The sequence below is a fragment of the Ranitomeya variabilis genome, chromosome 2, assembly GCF_051348905.1.
Source record: "Ranitomeya variabilis isolate aRanVar5 chromosome 2, aRanVar5.hap1, whole genome shotgun sequence".
Taxonomy (NCBI): Eukaryota; Metazoa; Chordata; class Amphibia; order Anura; family Dendrobatidae; genus Ranitomeya; species Ranitomeya variabilis.
Window position 1 is genome coordinate 1,076,365,308 of NC_135233.1, and position 24,294 is coordinate 1,076,389,601.

The 24,294-nt window shown below is 42.5% G+C and overlaps 1 protein-coding gene across 6 annotated transcripts in view; it reads right to left on the minus strand.

Annotated features, from left to right (window-relative positions):
- Positions 1–24,294, minus strand: part of LOC143808697 (cytochrome P450 2B11-like) — a 535,684-nt gene that overhangs the window by 96,370 nt on the left and 415,020 nt on the right. For all 6 annotated transcript variants that reach the window (XM_077291624.1, XM_077291619.1, XM_077291623.1 and 3 more), the window contains one exon: positions 10,622–10,798. In XM_077291624.1, coding sequence (XP_077147739.1) covers positions 10,622–10,798 — 177 coding nt within the window. The remainder of the gene's footprint in view (positions 1–10,621; positions 10,799–24,294) is intronic.

Consider the following 24,294-nt stretch of genomic DNA (forward strand, 5'->3'; position numbering starts at 1 on the left):
CATTGTTTCTGGAGGATTCACATTCCTTCCTGGTCGCCCCTGCTTGCAGTTCATTTCCTCAAGATAAGTTCTGCTTGTTTTTCTGCCCACATGTTGTGGGCCTCATTGTTCAGTGCATTGCATGTTTTTTCTTGTCCAGCTTAATCTGTGTAAGGATTTACAGTCATATGAAAAAGTTTGGGCACCCCTATTAATCTTAAGCTTAATGTTTTATAAAAATAGGTTTTTTTGCAACAGCTATTTCAGTTTCATATATCTAATAACTGTTGGACACAGTAATGTTTCTGCCTTGAAATGAGGTTTATTGTACTAACAGAAAATGTGCAATCTGCATTCAAACAAAATTTGACAGGTGCATAAGTATGGGCACCCTTATCATTTTCTTGTTTTAAATACTCCTACCTACTTTTTACTGACTTACTAAAGCACTTTTTTTGGTTTTGTAACCTCATTGAGCTTTGAACTTCATAGCCAGGTGTATGCAATCATGAGAAAAGCTACTTAAAGTGGCCACTTGCAAGTTGTTCTCCTGTTTGAATCTCCTCCGAAGAGTGGCATCATGGGCTCCTCAAAACAACTGTCAAATGATCTGAAAATAAAGATTATTCAACATAGTTGTTCAGGGGAAGGATACAAAAAGCTGTCTCAGAGATTTAACCTGTCAATTTCCACTGTGAGGAACATAGTAAGGAAATGGAAGAACACAGGTACAGTTCTTGTTAAGGCCAGAAGTGGCAGACCAAAAAAAACATCAGAAAGGCAGAGAAGAAGAATGGTGAGATCAGTCAAGGACAATCCTCAGACCATCTCCAGAGAGCTGCAGCATCAACTTGCTGCAGATGGTGTCACTGTGCATCGGTCAACTATACAACGCAGTGTTTTTTTGACACCATGCATAACGCCTTTTTGTATTACCAAACAACTCAATATTGGTTTCATGAGTCCACAGGACCTTCTTCCAAAAAGAAATTGGCTTCTCCATATGTGCTTTTGCATAACTGAGCCGACTCTGTTTGTGGCGTGCTTGCAGAAACGGCTTCTTTCGCATCACTCTCCCATACAGCTTCTCCTTGTGCAAAGTGCGTTGTATAGTTGACCGATGCACAGTGACACCATCTGCAGCAAGTTGATGCTGCAGATCTCTGGAGGTGGCCTGAGGATTGTCCTTGACTGATCTCACCATTCTTCTTCTCTGCCTTTCTGATGATTTTCTTGGCCTGCCACTTCTGGCCTTAACAAGAACTGTACCTGTGTTCTTCCATTTCCTTACTATGTTCCTCACAGTGGAAATTGACAGGTTAAACCTCTGAGACAGCTTTTTGTATCCTTCCCCTGAACAACTATGTTGAATAATCTTTATTTTCAGATCATTTGACAGTTGTTTTGAGGAGCCCATGATGACACTCTTCGGAGGAGATTCAAACAGGAGAACAACTTGCAAGTGGCCACTTTAAGTAGCTTTTCTCATGATTGCATACACCTGGCTATGAAGTTCAAAGCTCAATGAGGTTACAAAACCAAAAAAAGTGCTTTAGTAAGTCAGTAAAAAGTAGGTAGGAGTATTTAAAACAAGAAAATGATAAGGGTGCCCATACTTATGCACCTGTCAAATTTTGTTTGAATGCAGATTGCACATTTTCTGTTAGTACAATAAACCTCATTTCAAGGCAGAAACATTACTGTGTCCAACAGTTATTAGATATATGAAACTGAAATAGCTGTTGCAAAAAAACCAATTTTTATAAAACATTAAGCTTAAGATTAATAGGGGTGCCCAAACTTTTTCATATGACTGTATGCAGCCGAGCTGGAATCTCTGGAGAGGCAGATTTACCCTCCAAGTTTTTAGTTAGATTTGGAGTTTTTTTTGTATTATCTGTGGTGGACATTTCTTAGTATTTTTATTACTTACCGCATAGTTCTCTGTCCTATCTTTTCTATCTAGCTAGATTGGCCTCCTTTGCTAAATTCTGTTTTCAGCCTGTGTATGTTCCTTCCTCTCCTCTCACAGTCAATATTTGTGGGGGGCTGCCTATCCTTTGGAAATTTTCTCTGAGGCAAGATAGTTTTCCCTTTTCTATCTATAGGGTTAATTAGTCCTCCGGCTGTGACGAGGTGTCTAGGATTGGTAGGTACATCCCACGGCTACTTCTAGTTGCGGTGTTAAGTCCAGGGTCTGCGGTCAGTACAGTTACCACATTCTCCAGAGTACGTCTCATGCCGCTCTTAGGCCACCAGATCATAACAAATTACAGAGCAAGCAGTCTGTAAATGTGACCATTTAGCCTGTGGCTGGGTGGGTAGTTGGATATTTTCTTCGTGTTTCAAGGTCTGTGGTAGGTATAGCTTAAAGGTGCATTGGGACAAGCAAGTGGAAGTGGTTAATGGTGCTTGCGAATGTGGAATGATAGTTGCAGTGCTGGACACATGCACGCCTGCCTACTGGACAGGGGATTGACAAGCACAAAGCATCCTGTGTACTTTCTTCCTCCATCTCTGCCTGGTCTGTATGCAAGCCTTCCTCTTTATTTGTGAGCAGTGAGCGTTTGAGTAGATATATGCAAATTGTCTCTTCAGAGAGGAAGAGGGCTAGAACTCTATTGTCACCTATAGGAAGTAGCAATCTTAAAAGTCAATATCGACTTTATAAAGAGACTTGTCACATGACTTAGGATAAATGACAAGGTGGCACTGGAGTTCTAGTTTTCTTCCTTTCTGAAGAGACATCGTTCTTATTTCCCAGCGGAGCATTGCTGCTCAAATATCTTCTCACGTCTGCATAATTGACATGTTATTCTATGCAAGGAGAAATATTACCCCTCGGATCCATAGTAGGTATGTAAGCAGGATAATTACACTGATTATGGCGACATCGCCGTTCATCATCTTGGTTGATTCGTCACAGATGTCATACTTCCATAGCCACTCATAACTTATGTGCGGAAGGCTGAGTGGAATACCAATGGGCATGTTGAAGCTGGTATTCAACTACTGCCCACTACAGCTTACAAAGCCTTGTCAAGTACATATGTAATGTTGAGCTCCAGCACATCACAAACCAGTCAGGGAGCTGGCACTTGCAAGCACAGCTGCAGCACTGACAGACAAGCAACAGCTCTAGTTGACTTGCAGAAATGGCCCAAGAGTTGGCCACCTTCTCCATCTGGACACCCCACTGCCTCTGATGGCCATCTAAAAATTGAGTGACAGCCACATGATGACTTTGGATATGGTGGAGGAGTAGGAGGACAAAAAACATGAACAGTAAACCATTTTTGTGGTATGAAGAGATGCATTGGAATAGGAATGCACCAGCAAAAACAGGAACACTTAAACATTGACTGGGGAAATTGCAACATGTGGTTTCTCTAGGGAATAGTTGTTCGTCTTCTCTCTCCTGCCACCCCACTGCCTCTGATGGCCCTATAAAAATGACTAATCATAGGAAGAATGACATCACAGCTACAGAGGCGACTGTCTGACAGCCCAGCTTGACTGCCCGTCTCTACTGAAGACTAGTGTTGAGCATTCCGATACTGCAAGTATCGGGTATCGGCCGATATTTGCTGTATCGGAATTCCGATACCGAGTTCCGATATTTTTGCGATATCGGAAATTGGAATCGGAAGTGTGCGGTGCATATGGTTCCCAGGGTCTGGAGGAGAGGAGACTCTCTCTCAGGCCCTGGGATCCATATTCATGTAAAAAATAAATAATAAAAATAAAAAATATTGATATACTCACCCCTCCGGCAGACCCTGGACCTTAGCGATGCAACCGGCAGCCTCCGTTCCTAAGAATGAGTGAGTGTAGGGCCTGCGATGACGTCGCGGCTTGTGATTGGTCGAGTGAGCGGTCACATGAGCGGTCACGCGACCAATCACAAGCCGCGACGTCATCGAAGGTCCTTCACTCTGCATTCTTAGGGAACGGAGGCAGATGCTTGGACCGGTGAGAGCCGGGGCCGTCAGAGGGGTGAGTATATCAATATTTTTTATTTTTATTCCTTATTTTATACATGAATATGGATCCCAGGGCCTGAAGGAGAGTTTCCGCTCCTTCAGACCCTGGGAACCATTCCGATATTTTGTGTCCCATTGATATGCTTTGGTATCGGGTATCGGCTATATCCGATACTTTTTGGGTATCGGCCGATCCAATCCGATACCAATACCTTTGCATATCGGAAGGTATCGCTGAACACTACTGAAGACCCTTTCAACTTTTTGAGTGTTGGGGTGCATCATCTCTGAAAAAAAGTCCCACAGCGGCACTCAAACAGTTTGAGCAGAAATCTTGGAAGAGTCAATACCCTGAGATCACATAGGGCGCATAGCCCCTCACTTTGTCAATGAGGATAATTTCATTGTTCAGATATTACTCCAGAGTGGTTCTTGTGGTGGGATGCAGGTCTGGACAGCGTCATCCTATTAGATAGCTAAGAATGAATGCATGTGTGTGTATGCTTTATTAAAGATGGAGTGAATGCTTAGTCTAAGGAGTAGTGTTGAGCGATACCGTCCGATACTTGAAAGTATCGGTATCGGAAAGTATCGGCCGATACCGGCAAAATATCGGATCCAATCCGATACCGATACCCGATACCAATACAAGTCAATGGGACTCAGGTATCGGACGGTATTCCTGATGGTTCCCAGGGTCTGAAGGAGAGGAAACTCTCCTTCAGGCCCTGGGAACCATATAAATGTGTAAAATAAAGAATTAAAATAAAAAATATCGCTATACTCACCTGTCCGACGCAGCCGGGACCTCGGCGATTGTAAGCGGCAGCGTTGTTTCTTTAAAATTCGCGCTTTTACTTGCTTACGTGAATTCCCGGCTTCTGATTGGTCAGGGCGGCCATGTTGCCGGGACTCGGACCAATCACAGCAAGCCGTGACGAAATTACGTCACGGCTTGCTGTGATTGGTCCGCGTCCCGGCAATATGGCGCCGTGACCAATCACAAGCCGTGACGTCACGGGAGGCTGGACACGCGCGCTTTTCAAAATAAGCGCGTGTCCAGCCTCCCGTGACGTCACGGCTTGTGATTGGTTAATGGCGGCCATGTTCCTGGGACGCGGACCAATCACAGCAAGCCGTGACGTAATTTCGTCACGGCTTGCTGTGATTGGTCCGCATCCCGGCAATATGGCGCCGTGACCAATCACAAGCCGTGACGTCACGGGAGGCTGGACACGCGCGCTTTTCAAAATAAGCGCGTGTCCAGCCTCCCGTGACGTCACGGCTTGTGATTGGTTAATGGCGGCCATGTTCCTGGGACGCGGACCAATCACAGCAAGCCGTGACGTAATTTCGTCACGGCTTGCTGTGATTGGTCCGCATCCCGGCAATATGGCGCCGTGACCAATCACAAGCCGTGACGTCACGGGAGGCTGGACACGCGCGCTTTTCAAAATAAGCGCGTGTCCAGCCTCCCGTGACGTCACGGCTTGTGATTGGTTAATGGCGGCCATGTTGCCGTGACGCGGACCAATCACAGCAAGCCGTGACGTAATTTCGTCACGGCTTGCTGTGATTGGTCCGCGTCCCGGCAACATGGCCGCCCTGACCAATCAGAAGCCGGGAATTCACGTAAGCAAGTAAAAGCGCGAATTTTAAACAAACAACGCTGCCGGTTCCTTCGCTGAGGTCCCGGCTGCGTCGGACAGGTGAGTATAGCGATTTTTTTTATTTTAATTCTTTCTTTTACACCTTTTTACATTAATGTTGTTTCAATACCGATATCAGATATTACAAAAATATCGGATCTCGGTATCGGAAATTCCGATACAGCAAGTATCGGCCGATACCCGATACTTGCAGCATCGGAATGCTCAACACTACTAAGGAGTGGAGGAGGTGAATTACTTTTTTAAGTTTTTGATTTTGTCTTATATACAAGTCACAATAAAGGAAAAAATATTTCTTAACATTTTTTGTAAATTGCAATTAGGGTTGGGGTTGCAATTAGGGTTATGGTTAGAAATAAAGTTAGAATTAGGCTATGTGCACACGGTGTGGATTTGGCTGCGTATCTGCAGTGGATTGACCACTGCGGATTCGTAGCAGTTTTCCATCATGTTTACAGTACCATGTAAATCTACGGAAAACCAAATCCGCTGTGCCAATGGTGCGGAAAATACTGCCCGGAAACGGAGCATGTCAATTCTTTGTGGGGATTCTGCAGCATTTTACACCTGTTCCTCAATAGGAATCTGCAGGTGAAATCCACACAAAAAACACTAGAAATCCGCGGTAAATCCGCAGGTAAAACGCAGTGCTTTTTACCTGCGGATTTTTCAAAAACGGTGTGGAAATTTCCACCCACGAATCCACAACGTGGGCACATAGCCTTAGGGTTAGGGTTGGAATTAGAGTTAAGATTAGGGTTAGGGGTGTGATGGAGTTAGGGTTAAGCTTGTGGTTAGGGTTATGGTTAGGGTTGGGATTAGGGTTAGGGGTGTGTTGGGGTTAGGGTTGTGGTTAGGGGTGTGTTGGGGTTAGGGTTGTGATTAGGGTTATGGTTAAAGTTGGGATTAGGGTTAGGGGTGTGTTGGGGTTAGTGTTGGAGTTAGAATTAAGGGGTTTCCACTGTTTAGGCACATCAGGGGGTCTCCAAACATAACATGGCGCCACCATTGATTCCAACCAATCTTGCGTTCAAAAAGTCAAATGGTGCTACCTACTGTTAGGAGTCGAGTTCCCGCCACTGCACAGGGGGAATCTCAAACCATGTCTGCTGCGGTCTCTCATTCTGCATCGGCCGTAGTGGAGCCTGCTCAGTGGAGACATTGGTCCCAGCATCTCACTGAGTCTGATACTGTGCAAAGGGTTACTGCTGCCTCTCCAGGCTCTGCTATTGTACCCTGCACTGATCTGCGGCGAGCGGGCTTTTCTGGGACTAAGTCCTGCTTTGCCCACAATGAGCATGCCCAGGGTAAGATCTCTCAGTGGAGATCAAGGGTCACATGCTCAGGTACTGCAGCAACTTCCATTGGTCCTCCAGGAAGGTCCTGTACCTGATCAAGTTCTGTGGCAGCCTTCCATTGGTCCTTCTTGGAAGGTCCTGTAGGTGCTACAGCTATAAAAGGTTCTCATGACCGCACGGCCATGCGCTAGTGTCAAATATGTATGAGCTCAGCGCCAGTGTGGTCGTGTGTGTGGTCAGGGACCCGGCTGAAATAAGCCTCTAGAATGCTGGCATCTCTGGCGAGGAGTTTTGTGTATGCAGTCAGGGACCCGGCTGAAATAAGCCCCTAGAATGCTGGCACCTCTGGCAAGGAGTTTATGTGTGTATTCAGGGCTGGCTAATAGCCGATAGAATTCTGGCTCCACCGGAGAGGAGCTGCGTGTTGGTTGGACTGCATGACCACTGTCGGCTCTACACAGTAGCTGTGTCCCCTGTGAGCTAAACAGCTCTTTACTACGGGCTCTGTGAAGTAACAGAGTTTGTTTGTTCTAATTTGCTTTTCCACCTTACTTAGCAGCAGATTCTTTCCTGCACGATGGATCCTGGGTTGCGAACGCACCTATCCCAATATATTCGGTGTGTTCCGCTAACCCTAACACCTACCTTCTGAGCCCCAACATGCGCCCAAACAGTGGTTTACCCAAACATATGGGGCATAAGCGTACTCAGGAAAAATTGCACTACAACTTTGGGGGGTCTAATTTCTCCTGTTACCCTTGGGAAAATAAAAAAATGGCTAAAAATTATTTTGTGGGAAAAAAATATTTTTTTATTTTCACGGCTCTGCGTTATAAAATTCTGTGAAGCACTTGGGGGTTTAAAGTGCTCACTACACATCTAGATAACTTCCTTGGGGGGTCTATTTTCCAAAATGTTGTCACTTGTGGGGGGGTTCTACTGTTTAGGCACATCAGGGGCTCTGCAAACGCAACGTGACACCCGCAGACCATTCCATCAAAGTCTGCTTTTCAAAACATCACTACTTCCCTTCCGAGCCCCGACGTGTGCTCAAACAGTGGTTTATCCCCACATATGGTGTATCAGTGTACTCAGGACAAACTGGACAACAATTACTGGGATCCAATTTCTCCTGTTACCCTTGTGAAAATAAAAAAAATGTGGGCTAAAAAAATCATTTTTTTTAGGAAAAAAAATGATTTTTTTATTTTCACGGCCCGGCGTTAAAAACTTCTGTGAAGCACTTGGGGGTTCAAAGTGTTCAATACATATAGATGCGTTCCTTGGGGGGGTCTATTTTCCAAAATGGTGTCACTAATGGGGGGTTTCTAATGTTTAGGTACATCAGGGGCTCTCCAAACCTAAAATGATGCCCACAGACCATTCCATCAAGGTCTGCTTTTCAAAACGTCACTACTTCCCTTCTGAGCCTCGACGTGTGCCCAAACAGTGGTTTATCCCCACATGTGGGGTATCAGCGTACTCAGAAAAAAATGTACAACAATTATTGGGGTCCAATTTCTCCTGTTACCCTTGTGAAAATAAAAAATTGCGGGCTAAAAAATAATTTTTGAGGAAAGAAAAATGATTTTTTATTTTCACGACTCTGTGTTATAAACTTCTGTGAAGCACTTGGGGGTTCAAAGTGCTATCACACATCTAAATAAGTTCCTTGGAGGGTCTAGTTTCCAAAATGGGGTCACTTGTGGGGGGTTTCTACTGTTTAGGCACATCAGGGGCTCTGCAAACGTAACATGACACGTGCAAATCATTCCATCAAAGTCTGCATTCCAAAACATCACTACTTCCCTTCCGAGCCCCGACGTGTGCCAAAAAAGTAGTTCCCCCATCTTTGGGGTATCAACATACTCTGGACAAACTGGACAACAACAACTTTTGGTGTCCAATTTCTCCTGTTACCCCTCTGAAAATAAAAAAATTGCTTCCTAAAAAATAATTTTTGAGGAAAGAAAAATGATTTTTTATTTTCACGGCTCTGTGTTATAAAATTCTGTGAAGCACTTGGGGGTTCAAAGTGCTCTCCCTACATCTAGATAAGTTCCTTGGGGGGTCTATTTTCCAAAATAGGGTCATTTGTGGGGGAGCTCCAATGTTTAGGCACACAGGGGCTCTTCAAACACGATATGGTGTCTGCTAACGATTGGAGCTAATTTTTCATTCAAAAAGCCAAATGGCGCTCCTTCTCTTCCAAGCATTGCCATGTGCCCAAACAGTGGTTTACCCCCACATGTGAGGTATCAATGTACTCAGGAGAAATTGCTCAACAAATTTTAGGATCCATTTTATCCTGTTGCCCATGTGAATATGAAAAAAATTGAGGGTAAAACATTTTTTTGTGAAAAAAAAGTACTTTTTCATTTTTTACGGATCAAGTTGTGAAGCACATGGGGGTTCAACGTGCTCACTATGTATCTAGATAAGTTCCTTGGGGGGTCTAGTTTCCAAAATGTGGTCAATTGTAGGGGAGCTCCAATCTTTAGGCACACAGGGGCTTTCCAAACGCGACATGGTGTCCCCTAAAGATTGGAGCCAATTTTTCATTCAAAAAGTCAAATGGCACCCCTTCCCTTCCAAGCCCTGTTGTGCACCCAAACAGTGGTACCCCTTCACATATGGCGTACTCAGGACAAATTGTACAACAACTTTCAGGGCCCAGTTTCTTCTTTTACCCTAGGGAAAATAAAAAAATTGGTGCTAAAAGATCATTTTTGTGGCTAAAAAAGTTAAAAAACACCTGAAGGGTTAATAAACTTCTTGAATATGTGGTTTTGAGCACCTTGAGGGGTGCAAATTTTAGAATGGTGTCACGTTTGGGTATTTTCAGCAATATAGACCCCTCAAAATGACTTCAAATGTTAGGTGGTCCCTAAAAAAATGGTTTTATAAATTTTGTTGTAGAAATGAGAAATTGTTGGTCAAATTTTAACCTTTATAACTTCCCAGTAAAAAAAAATTTTGTTTCCAAAATTGTGCTGATGTAAAGTAGACATGTGGGAAACGTTATTTATTAACTTTTTTGTGTCACATAACTCTGGTTAACAGAATAAAAATTCAAAATTTGAAAATTGTGACATTTTTGAAAATTTTGCCAGATTTCCATTTTTTTCACAAATAAATGCAAAAATTATCGACCTAAATTTACCACTAACATGAAGCCCAATATGTCACGAAAAACAACCTCAGAATTGCTAGCAGCCGTTGAAGTGTTCCTGAGTTATTACCTCATAAAGGGACAGTGGTCAGAATTGCAAAAAACGGCCAGGTCATTAAGGTCAAAATAGGCTGGGTCATGAAGGAGTTAATCAGGAAGAGCACTGGAGCAGTATAAAATGTTCGATAAGAGTAATGTGCACCCAGGCATTTTAGTGCTTGCTCATCACAAGTTGCGGCTTCTCATATAGTGACAGTTAATTGTTACTGGTTGTAACCATGGATACTTAAGCTTCTGTAATGCCCTGCACATGGGGTAATTAACATAGCTTATCAGAAGAACTATACTACATTTCTAATTGGAGGTTGTTGCTAATATTATTATTATTACTACTACTATAAGATCTTGGAGATGGAAATACCCCTTTTAGCACCTCTACTGCTCTCCTATTCTGAATGGTCAGCATTTTGTAGGATCAAAATTGCTAACAGACTCCTTTTAAATACTGGAATACTATACCTCTTGTTGCTTTGCAAGGAAGGCATCAATAAGGTTTCTCTGATTGTTCACATCCAGTTCTCTCTTCTTTCTTGTGAAGGTCTCCCTTACAAAGTTTTGCATCTCACTTTGGTATTTGATCAGTTTTCTATGATTCCCTGGCAGCCAGCCAACCAAGGAGGGATAACCGTTGTATAGCTTTAAATACAAAAAGTCACATTACATCAAATATATATATATATATATATATATATATATATATATATATAGAGATAAATTTCACATAAACTACGGGTTATTCAGCAATCAAAGCTTAGATATCTGAGAAAAAAAAATTTTCACCCATGAAACTCAGACATCTCATGTACCGAACATTAAAGTTAAGAAACTGAAAAATAATGAATGGGAATTTTCTTTCCCTGGTCCTTCTTATTGACCAAATCAGTCCACTCATTATTTAAGCTGATTTTAAAAGTATGTGGGGTTTTCTTGCTGCTCAGTATACTGTATTTTTATTTTTTTTCATAAACTAGTTTAATTATTGATTAAGTACAGCATATAGTTACAACAACATTTCTAAATACAACCAAAGAGATAGTTTTCATTATATTGGTACAGACCATAGTTCTACTGTCAAAGGGATTCAAAAATATCAAGATAATATGTTAACATTAAATCACATACCAGAATACCCCTTTTTTAAAGAAAAATGTGACATATTAACAAATTGTTCATTAACTTCTTGCAATCAAGTTCAACTTTGTCAAGCATGACAAAGGAAAGACAAGAACTTTTAGTAGGAAATTATAGCAAAATAGAAAAGTCAAGAAGAGATTCTAAGAGGAGGGGAAGAGATGAGCCAGGTTTATGAATCCACCCAGATTCATGTATGTACAAGGACAATATATGGTGTTTTCATCACTGCAGAAGATTGACGAGTACGCCAGGGAGTCTCTGAATAAAATCCATCCTTGTCAAGTACGGAAAAAAGTTGTCTGAGCTTGTTTTATTATGAGCAGAGAGTCTTTCCATTCTACATAAAATATCCATTTCAAGGGACCATTCTTGGATAGATGGAGTGGTTCTGGAACACCAGTGTCTGAGAATGACTGTCCTAGTGGTGGATAAACAGTGTCTCAGCAATCCTCTTTTGATAGATTTAAAAGACCCCGGTATCATAGAAAGAAGTCCAAATTGGGGTGTTCTACAGTAGATGATGATTCCCCTGTAATCTGTTTGCGAACATCAAAGATTTTGCTCCAGAGGCCACTTATTTGAGGGCACTCCCACCAGATATGAAGCATAGTGCCTTCAGCATTTTCACATCTCTAGCATTTATTGGAGACAGAGGGAAATATCTTATGAAGATCTGTTGGCAACGATCCCATCTAGTTATGATTTTGTAATTATTTTCTTGAACTTTGCAAGCCAATGGAAGTCTGTACGTGCAAAATAAAGATTTGTTCTATTGCTCCCCTGAGAAGGTCATCCTAATCTTTCTCTGTAACTCTTTCTTGAACCATAGGAGCTCTATATTAGTCTGAGATGACAAAATATAATCTATTTGGGAGATCGTGTGCTTGGGTGCAACTTCTCCAATCAGCAATAAATCAAACTGAGTAGGGTCAGACATGAGCACCGAGAACGGCTGAAGGGAATCAATGAATGAACGGAACTGGAAGTATGATACCCAAGGTATAGTTTGATCGGGGTAGAGAACTTTAAGCTCATTTAGCGATGGTTTATTAATTAAATTTGCAAGGATCAGATGGAGTCTAGTTTTATAGTTGAAGACCAGGAATTTACTCACTCAAACTCCAGGGGGGAATTCTGGATTGTCCATGATCAGTGTCATAGATCCTAGAATCTTAGAAATCTTAAGTTTCTTTACCAATTGGTCCCAAACTCTGAGAAAATCAACTGTTGGGGGTGAGTGGACCCTTTGAAGAACGAAAGTGCTTAGAAATCCAGGGTAGAGAAGTTGTCTAGAAACAATAAGAATGACTCTAGTGTGACCCAATGCTTTTGATTTGCACCATGAAACCTGTCCATCATCCGTTCCAGCACAGCTGCAGCATGATAGAGTTGAAAATTCATGAGGCTGGCACCCCCTTGAGATTTAGATCTAGCCAAAAATTTAACAGCCAGTCTCAATCTTTTTGATCTAAAAATGAAATTGTTACCAACTGTATTTAGTTGCTTAAAAAGGAACAGGGGAGTGCAATTGGAACCGCTTGAAATGCATAAAGCAGTTTCAGAAGAATGACCATCTTTAATACGTTAATTCTACCAAACCAAGATAATTGTGTTTTGTCATAAGCCTTGAGCTCAGCTTTGACATGACTGAGCAAAGGCTCATGATTCAGATGGGAGAGCTGGGACAAATCTGAGGGCAATTTGACCCCAAGATATTTCATAGAACCATTACACCAACGAAAAGGAAAGGACCCCTTTAACAATTGTGCCTCCTCCTGTGGGATATTGGTGATCAATAATCTCTGACTTAGAAAGATTTACCTTAAAATTTCTCAGTCGACTATATGTCTCAAATTCTTTCAGAACAGAGAACAGTGATGTTTTAGGATTATTGATGTACAACAGGAGGTCATCTGCGTATAGCACCAATTTCTGAGATTCGTGCCCAACTGGGATTCCTTGAATGTTGGAGTTTTTCCTGAGGACAATTGCCAGATATTCCTTTACAATAGCGTACACTAACGGGTAGAGTGGACACCCCTGTCTTGTTACATTCGACACTCCAAAAGATTCTGAATAGGTGACATTGCAATGGACCTTGGCAGAGGGATCTTGATGTAAATCCATTATTTTGTTAAAAATGTTGGGACCTAAATTGATTTGTTTAAGAGCACTATGTAGAAATGGCCAACAAACCCGGTCAAATGCTTTTTCAGCATCAACCGATAGAATGCATGCTGGGATCTTTTTCAATTTCATATAGGATGTAAAAGCTCACAGACACAAAAAGAGGACTTAAAAATCCCCCAAAAAATGAAAAAAATCACAGAGAAAAAAGCAGAGATGATTACCTGCTGAAGCCTCCAAACAAGTGCACTAGCAGGGTGCATTGGACCTGATTAATGATGGCAAAAACACAGGTGCAAAAAATACCGATGAAACAACCGCTTTCAATCCAGTGTTGGCTGTTTGGCATTAGTGCACAAAAAGATAAGAGATAATAGTCTGTATGTGGCATTGTTCACACAGGCAATGCAGAGCATCTGGTTTACAGCCTATTACTAACGCACATACAGGCAGGCCGCCCAGTGCTACAAAATGCATGCTATGTGAATAGAGGCCACAGTTGAGGAATTAGTATTCCTCACCTGCTCATTGTTTGGAAGATAAAAGTTAGCTAGTGTGTAGATCTGATTTAAAAAAAAAGATCTTCAATAACAAAAAATGTCCATTATTATCAGTTTCAAGCCCTAGTAGGGTGAAGGGGAAAATTTTGTTTATAGCAATGCTGACCCCTTTAGATTTAGCCATCAGATTCGAATTATGATACCAGGTTGTGTAGTACTGGTTCTTCATTTCTGGGAAGTGATTACTATTAAAATTATTCTCCTGTAAGAAAATAATTTGCACTCCCATTTTGTGCATCCCATATAGAGTCTGTGAATGTTTTTGCTGGACATTAAACCCTTTAACATTTAGAGAAGCTACCTTAATTGATGCCATGTCTGATACTACCAAATTCAACTTAGTCTGGGTGCATGGACAAGGAAGAAAGGACAGGGATAGAGAAGATAAAGGTAAAGAATAAAGATAGAAGAGGTTGAAATAGGCCTATATAGAGAACTAGCTGTACTACCCGGCTTCGCCCGGGTTAATAACTGCTATTAGCAAAATAGAATGTGCTAACAAAAATTTATTCATGTCTGCAAGCCTCACTTCCCTCTCTTCAGAAAGTTCATTGGCTCTTGAGGAACCAGCTCTTGTTCTCTTGTCTGCAAGCCTCACTTCTCTCTGCTCAGAAAGTTCATTGGCTCTTGAGGAAGCAGCTGCTGTTGTCATGTGTGTTTCTCAGTCTTCACATTTTTCATTGGCCCGTAATGCAGCTTTTCTTTTCGCATCAGCTGACATTCGTGCCATGGAATTCATTTTCTTATGAGGCATTGTTGTGGTAAAAATAATCTGTAACTGGCAGTTTCTATATCCTCTCACATAGAGTTAATGTGACTGACATCAGCCTTTCCACCATCACACCCTAACTGACATGCTATTACCTCACACAAGCTTTGTTATACTGAGAATGTCCTTTGTTGCCTATATTAACCAATCAGAGCTCAGATTAATTAACTGTAGCAAAATAGAAGCTGAGCTGTGATTGGTTGCTATTGGCAGCCTGATAAATGCCCAGCCAACAGGAAGCCCTCCCCCTGGCAGTATAGGTTAGCTCATACATACACATAATAGACAGGTCATGTGACTGACAGCTGCAGTATTTCCTATATGGTACATTTGTTGCTCTTGTAGTTTGTCTGCTTATTAATCAGATTTTTACTTTTGAAGGATAATACCAGACTTGTGTGTGTTTTATGGCGAGTTTCATGTGTCAAGTTGTGTGTGTTGAGTTTTGTGTGGCAACATGCGGGTAGCAACTTTTTGTATGTCAAGTTGCATGTGACAGGTTAGTGTAGCAAGTTGTGTGCAGCAGGTTTTGCGCATGGCGAGTTTTGAGTGTGGCGAGTTTTATGTGTGGTGCGTTTTGAGTATGTGCAAGTCTTGTGTGAGGCAACTTTTGCATCTGTTGCAACTTTTGTGCATGTGGCAATTTTTCCGCATGTGCAAGTTTTGCATGTGGTGAGTTTGCCATGAGGTGAGTTTTGCATGTGGTGAGTTTTGCGTGAGACTAGTTTTGCATGTGGTGAGTTTTGCATGTGGCAAATTTTGCGCATGGCGAATTTTGAGTGGCGACTTTTGTGTTTCAACTTTTATGAGGCGAGGTTGGTGTATGTGTGGTGAATTGTGTGTTGAGGGTGGTATATGTGTTCAAGCACGTGGTAGTGTGTGGCGCATTTTGTGTGTGTGTTCATATCCCCGTGTGTGGTGAGTATCCCATGTCAGAGCCCCACCTTAGCAACTGTATGGTATATACTCTTTGCCGCCATCGCTCTCGTTCTTTAAGTCACCTTTGTTCACATCTAGCAGCTGTCAATTTGCCTCCAACACTTTTCCTTTCACTTTTTCCCCATTATGTAGATAGGGGCAATATTGTTTGGTGAATTGGAACGCGCGGAGTTAAAATTTTGCCTCACAACATAGCCTATGACGCTCTCGGGGTCCAGACGTGTGACTGTGCAAAATTTTGTGGCTGTAGCTGCGACGGTGCAGATGCCAATCCCGGACATACACACACACATACACACACACATTCAGCTTTATATAATAGATAGCCCAAATTATTGATCCTAGGCCGAGGATACAAAGAAGAGAAAAGAAAACCATGCGCTATTCCTTCCGAAGTAAACTATATAAAAACTATATAACTATATAAAACTATAAAACAAGTCACCCTAATTGGGGAGTGTCATTCAAGGCAATATTGAATAACTCCCGGGGATCTTGGCCTGGAAAAAATAAAGATTGTAAGAAGCATATAAAAACAAAAACAAGAACCCTATGTTCCAAATATCACAAGGATAATGCACATTTAAAGATGCATAACACTAGGCAACCTGTAAGAAAAGGAAAATGCAGTAAATAACCCAATTAGAACATATTCCAGTGTTCATTCTAAACCGTTAGGTGTTTCTGAAAGTTGTGTTAGTCCATCACACTAGCTACAGGTATCTATTTGTATGTTCATAAATCTTTTCACATTTACACGATGTACATCACATATTTGTGTCTAAATTATTAGTCTAAGGGCTCAGTAGAATCTACTTCAAAGGCAAGGTATATCGAACGACATCACCCTAGGATAGCCAGAGTACAGATCACATTATATAAAATAAAGCGTCTTATCATTCTAACAGGTCCAGTTACACTTAAGTCCACAATATAAACAATAAAAAAAAGAAGATGGTGAGTGATATATAAAATTCAATAGACAAGCTTTAATTGAATCTCCTAGAGTGAAACAGAAACAACCAGAGATATCATTGTTCAACTGGGCGAGAACTAGAGGATGGTCATCTTTTGAGTCTTTGGGATTGTGATACTTGTCGACGATTCATGTAGGAGTCCGAAGGAGTCAATGAGTTTGTGGTCCAATTAGAGATAATAATTTATGGCAGATCTAGGTCCTCCAGGAATGACCACAATCCGCGTGGGTTACTCAGAAAGAAAGTTCCATGTTGGTTGCACACTTGTAATTGGAGGGGAAAACCTCACGAGTAGGGGACATTTCTTTCTCTGAGAACTTCTAACAGTGGCCGCAGAGCCCTAAATTTTGCTTAGGCTGACCTAGATAAGTCGGCCATAAAATGTAAATGGGCCTCATCAAAATCCATAGGTCCTTTGGACCGAGCCTGTCTGATAATTTATTCTTTGGTTTTGAAATAATCAACTGGGCAAATTACATTTCTGAGAACGTCTGAGCCATTGTTGCGGGGTCTTAAAGCTTGGTGTGCTCTGTCAATAAGTATTTCTTTGGTAGGTGGCCTTTCCAGGAGCATACTAAAGATGCAGCAAAGGGTGAGAATAAGATCGGCTGTGCCAGATGCTTCATGTAAACACCGCATCCAAATTTTATTTCAGCAGTTGTATGCGGATGAATACGCATGCGTCGTTTTGATGTGCCCACTGAGCACGAGAAAATGCAACATGTTGTGTTTGTCGGGCAAGTCATTGGCATGTCCCTGCGTACACAATGCTAAAGATAGACAGTTTCAGCAAGCGTAGAGACACACGACCATCTTCTCTCTCTCCTCTCAACATCTTCCCCCTCACCGCAAATACACAGCTGCTCATCCTCCTCACCTCTCCTTTGTTACTACTCGATGCCTGATGTCCTAGAGCTCTTTATTGCAGCATATAGCCATGACCATGGCCCTTGAATCACCAGGAGCAGCAGGAGCTTCAATGAACATATCCACTTGGAGCTATTGCCAGGCCACGCCCCTCAATGTACTGTATTTTAACCCATTAAATCATTTGAAGAATAGAAAACTTATTAATTATTTCATAAATTTACAATAGGTTGGACTAATTTCTGTGTACTGGCTCTCAAAGATTGTTGAGGAACCTGGAAAGAAGACAGAAGCAGTAAAAAACAAGCGGTGGATGCCGCGTTGGAGAGCACTACAGCTCCAGGAATTTTCCTATTTGCTCATAGCAGGTTTGCCTACAACAACCATGCTGAACTAATTTTGATATATGATCGTGCAGCGATTATAATTCCCATTACCGGCTTTTATTTAATAATCTCCTGTAACTGATGAAGGTCACAATTCACCGGAACGTTTTCCTGTATTTACTACAATAAATTTTTGCTGCTGCATCTTACCTAAAGTTGAGTGCTAAGTCTCTTACTATTAATCTATATGGTTTGGGAACCTGTCGTTAGCACCCCTTCTCTAGTAGTGCTCACAATTAAATTTTCCAATTACAAATTCATAGACACCAAACATGTCGAGGTTACGCTTTATCTAAGTGGTAAAAAAAAAATCTAAACTTTGCTAAAAAAAAAAAAAAATGCGCAATTTTCCGAGACCCATAGCATCTCCATTTTTCGTGATCTCGGGTTGGGCTTATTTTTTGAGAGCCGAGCTGACGTTTTTAATGATGCCATTTTGGTGCAGATACGTTCTTTTGATCACCCGTTATTTCATTTTAATGCAATGTCGCGGCGACAAAAAAACGTAATTCTGGTGCTTTGAATTTTTTTCTCGCTATGCTTTTTAGCGATCAGGTTAATGCTTTTTTTTCTTGATAGATCGGGCGATTCTGAATGCAGTGATACGAAATATGTGTATGTTTGATTTTTTTTATAGTTTTATTTTGAATGGGGCGAAAGGGGGGCGATTTAAACTTTTATATATTTTTTATTTTTTTCATATTTTTTAAACTTGTTTTTACTTTTGCCATGCTTTTGCCTGATCGGCTCTGTTACATAGGAGCGATCATCAGATCGCTCCAACGTAGCTTAATTACAGGCTTGCTATGAGCGCCGACCACAGGATGGCGCTCACAGCAAGATGGCATCAGTAACCATAGAGGTCTTAAGAAGAATTCTGGTTACTATGCCGATGCATCGCTGACCCCCGATCATGTGATGGGGATCGGCGAAGCGCGCTTTTCCTAGTAGATAGCTAGTAGATAGCTAGTAGATTTGACTAGTAGATAGCTGCAGGTGAATCGCAATTTCACCCACCGCTATTGTGGGCACGAGTCAGCTGTTCAAAACAGCTGACATGTCCCGGCTTTGAGGTGGGCTCAGCACCGGAGCCCACATCAAACAGGGGATCCGACCTCCGCAGTAATAGTACAGCGGAGATCGGTAAGGGGTTAATCAGTGCTTTTTGGCTGAATTCCTTTTATCCATAGTCAAGCAAAGATGTCATTCACAACTCACTGTATTGTCTGACGCAGCTTTTATACAGACCTTATTGGCTATGCTATACCTTGTTATTTGTCAGCTTCAAGCATCACAAGGAAACTTGAAGGGCCACATACGCGGTCATATGAGCCTTCTCTTGCTCTTTTAATCTTATGCTTTGTGAAAAATGTGAGGAAGAATTTTTTAGAGAATATATGCGAATTGAGTCAAATTGTTTGAATTCTCCAGTTTAAGTAAATTTAATGTCTTATCAGAATCAACTTTAAAACTTTTTAACATTTAAAAGAAAACTTTTTGGCTAAGCTGTGTATAGTCTTGGAAATGCAAAAAACGCTAAGTTATTAAGATTAAAGAAGTTGTCTACAACTTAGACAACTTCTTCTAATATCCCTTGCTGAGCCCAGATAAAATAATAAAGATTATACTCACCTTCCGTGCCTGTGTCGTTCACGCAGTCGCGGCACTAGTTCCCATGCTGTTGTTGTGATACTGGTTCCCAATCAGCATTGGTCACCAGGGCTGCCACTAGGAATATCGGGGACCCATACTGGCAAAATTTTCCAGAACCCCTTGAGACTCCTCTACTGTACTCTAAATTTTTAATCATGGGGGGAGCGCGGCCGATTGCGGCCGGGTGTCAGCTAACTATCGTAGCTGACATCTGGAACTCTGTGCCAGGAGCGGTCACGGACCACTCCTGGCACATTACCCCCTGGCACACTGCGATCAAACATGATTGCAGTGTTCCGGCGGCATAGGGAAGGATCGCGCAGGGAGGGGGCTCTCTGCAAGCTTCCCTGAGACCCTCGGAGGAACATGATGTGATCGCGTTGCTCCGAGGGTCTCCTACCTCCTCCCTGCAGGCCCCGAATCCAATATGGCTGCGCGGCTGCTCCTGGATCCTGCAGGGAGGTGGCTTGCAAGCGCCTGCTGAGAGCAAGCGTCCCTGCACTGCCAGTCAGATCGCTATTCTGACACAGTGCTGTCACGGAGTTTCCACGACAGAGCAGTACCAGAAGACCACGGCGTCTGATGGCTTCTGCTTCATCTCTGAGAAGAAGGACTTCTCCTGTGTATTAAAAGTGTTTTGTTTTCTTTCAGCAGGACAGGGGTTAATAGGCCATGTGGTAATTCCTGATTTCAGCTGTGCTTGGTTAGCCACTCCTCTCTCCAATATAAGCTAGGCCTTCTGGTCAGATCTTTGTCTGAAATAGCACTTGTTAGTTAGACCTGGAGTAGTGAGGAGCTGGTGTTTGGAGAGCTGGAGGAATTTATTGTGCGACAGTTGTATGGTTTGTGCGCTCCACTTTTTTGCTTTGTTCTTATGTTTTGCCTATGATCTGGTTATGGATGCAGCACCCGGTTGTTTCAAAAGAAAGTGGATTTAACATGGCAAAAACAGCTGAGAAAGGTTGGATGCATTAGGGTCTAACGTAATACAGTGGTGCGGAGGTGTTTTTCTTCTATCCGTTGGATTAAAAAACATAAAAGTACGCATATTTAGTATCGCCGTGCTGTAAGGACCCGACCTATATAACTGTCCCACTAGTTAGCCCCTTCAGTGATCACTGTAAAAAAAAAAAAAAAAAAACGAGGCAAAGAACAACGCTTTATTACCATACAGTGGAATAACACGCTGTGAAGAAACCAGATTGTATCTTAATTTCCCAGACAACCATGTTTTTGCAAACCAAAAGAACTGGCCTTTTATCTGTATATTTGCTTGTGAATTTAAGTGTTTATATCTGGTAGGTCAAGAAGATAGACTTGCCAACTGATATACTATCTAACATACTGTGTAAGGCCATGTGCACACGTTCAGTATTTTTCGTGTTTTCTTCGCTATAAAAATGTGATAAAAACGCGAAAAAAACGCTAACATATGCCTCCTATTATTTACAGTGTATTCCGCATTTTTTGTGCAAATGTTGCATTTTTTTCCGCGAAAAAATCGCATTGCGGAGAAAAAAGCAACATGTTCATTAAAAAATGCGGAATTGCGGGGATTCCACACACCTAGGAGTGCATTGATCTGCTTACTTCCCGCACGGGGCTGTGCACACCATGCGGGAAGTAAGCAGATTATATGCGGTTGGTACCCAGGGTAGAGGAGAGGAGACTCTCCTCCACGGACTGGGCACCATATAATTGGTCAAAAAAAAGAATTAAAATAAAAAATAGTGATATACTCACCTTCGATGGCCCCCAGAGTGTTCCGGCCTCTCACCGCTGCATGCTGCCGCTTCGGTTCCTATAGATGATGTGGTTCAGGACCTGCGATGACGTCACTGTCTTGTGATTGGTCGCAAGACCGGTCATGTGACCGCTCACGTGACCGCGACGTCATCGAAGGTCCTGAACCACACCATCTAGGAACGGATGCTGCTGAGGATATCGTCCGTCTGCAGAGGGTGAGTATAACCATTTTTTTTATTTTTTTTATTATTTTTAAGCATTCTGTCTTTTACTATAGATGCTGTATAAGCAGCATCTATAGTAAAAAGTTGGTCACACTTGTCAAACACTATGTTTGACAAGTGTGACCAACCTGTCAGTCAGTTTTCCAAGCGATGCTACAGATCGCTTGGAAAACTTTAGCATTCTGCAAGCTAATTACGCTTGCAAAATGCTAAAAAAGACGTTAAAAAAAACCGGGAAAAAAACGCAAAAAAAAAATTGCGGATTTCTTGCAGAAAATTTCCAGTTTTCTTCAGGAAATTTCTGCAAGAAATCCTGACGTGTGCACATACCCTTAGGGTACTGTCACACTAAACGATTTACCAACGATCACGACCAGCGATACGACCTGGCCGTGATCGTTGGTAAGTGGTTGTGTGGTCGCTGGGGAGCTGTCACACAGTCAGCTCTCCAGCGACCAACGATGCCGAAGTCCCTGGGTAACCAGGGTAAACATCGGGTTACTAAGCGCAGGGCCGCACTTAGTAACCCGATGTTTACCGTGGTTACCAGCGTAAAAGTAAAAAAAACCAAACAGTACATACTTACATTCCGGTGTCTGTCCCCCGGTGCTGTGCTTCTCTCCACTGTGTCTGTGCCAGCCTGAAAGCACAGCGGTGACGTCACCGCTGTGCTCGCTTTCTGGCCGGCCGGCGCTCACAGTGCAGAGAAGCAGAACGCCGGGGGACAGACACCGGAATGTAAGTATGTACTGTTTGTTTTTTTTTACTTTTACGCTGGTAACCACGGTAAACATCGGGTTACTAAGCGCGGCCCTGCGCTTAGTAACCCGATGTTTACCCTGGTTACAAGCGAACGCATCGCTGGATCGCTGTCACACACAACGATCCAGTGATGACAGTGGGAGATCCAGCGACGAAAGAAAGTTCCAAATGATCTGCTACGACGTACGATTCTCAGCAGGATCCCTGATCGCTGCTGCGTGTCAGACACAGCGATATCGTATGGATATCGCTGGAACGTCACAGATCGTACCGTCGTAGCGATCAAGGTGCCAATATGTGACAGTACCCTTAGTCTGTGATAGTGACTGTACATAGAGTGTGTTAAGCTTTGTTTATTGATGTGTGCTGATATGCTAATAGTGCTACCTTGATCCCATCACCATTGTTTACCTTATCTTGATGTTGAACTGAAGGACCCTGGGTGATTCTAAAAATAGCTTACATGCCTTGGGTATAAAAAGACTCAGAGATCACATCCTGGGGAACTGAAGTAACACAGAGCTATCAGCCAGACATTCTGCAAATCAACCAACAGACAAGAGAAAGGACTGCAGCCAATTCATCATGGCACCATCACGAGGGACATTGATCTATGATTCTATAGGAAACAACCCAGGGGTTTTCAGCTCCGGTTGGAAGGACCCAGATCTGATCCAGTGACCATCTCTGAACCATGGATATGTTTGGAGAAAGCCAGGGTTGGGACCCGCTGGTCGCCTGGTTCCATGGAGATGGTCAGATAAGCCAGGTGGTGACTCTCGTGTCAACTGGCTTTGGACCTTGTATGGACTCTATGGACAGTTCTTGGTCATCTCCCTATGCTTGTCGTTACCCCTTCTCTGTGCGTGCATCCACAGATGGAGCAGCGATCCTGGGAGCTCTGACATAACATCTACAATTATCTCGGAGAGTCAGCGGTAGGGTGAGGCCCTGTAATGTGCACCATCTTGGGGTAATTGGTGGAATTGTTCTGTTTGCTATTGTGTGTTGTGGTTCAATAAAGTATTCCCACCCTGTTTAACCTTAACCCTGTGTTGTCTGTGTAGTGTATTGCCCACTGGGAGATAGAGCAGGCGTTCAATGGTATGAGCCATGGTCTATGCAGTCTTACTAAAGACAACCGGGCCAGCGGACGAGAGCACCCACTGACCCCGTTTCTCCACACACGCGATCAAAAATACGGATATAAATTACCATGGTACCACCTGCCATACAGCATCATCAGCGAAAAAATAAAAAAGTTATAGTCTTCAGAATAAAGCGACGCAAAAATAATTATTTTTTCTGTAAAATAGTTTTTATTGTATAAAAGCGCCAAAACATAAAAAAAAAGATGTAAATGAGGTATCGCTGTAATCGTACTATCCCGAAGAATAAAACTGCTTTATCAATTTTACCAAACATGAAATGGTATAAACGCCCCCCCAAAAGAAATTCATGAATAGCTGGTTCTTGGTCATTCTGCCTCACATAAATCGGAATAAAAAGCGATCAAAAAATGTCACATGCCCGAAAATGGTATCAATAAAAACATCAACTCGTCTCGCAAAAAACAAGACCCCGCTAAAAAACCCGCTATAAAAGTAAATCAAACCCCCCTTCATCACCCCCTTAGTTAGGGAAAAATAATACAATAAAAAATGTATTTATTTCCATTTTGCACTCTGGCACACAAAAAGGTTCCAAGTGAATGAAAGTTTATTATTATCTTCTCGATATTATATTTCAAAAATTCTGCACACGGTAGCAAAACAGGATGAATATATCAGGCATCAATTTCATATCAGGTATCAAATATCAACGTTTCGGCTAGATGTGAGCCTTTGTCAAGATATACCTGTATCTGTAATCAGGGGCGTAACGTCCGCGGTCGCAGCGGTCGCCATTGCGACCGGGCCCCGCAGGTCAGGGGCCCCGGGCCGGCAGGTCAGGGCAGGGCCGGGCTGGACATCGGGCACTTCTGGCAA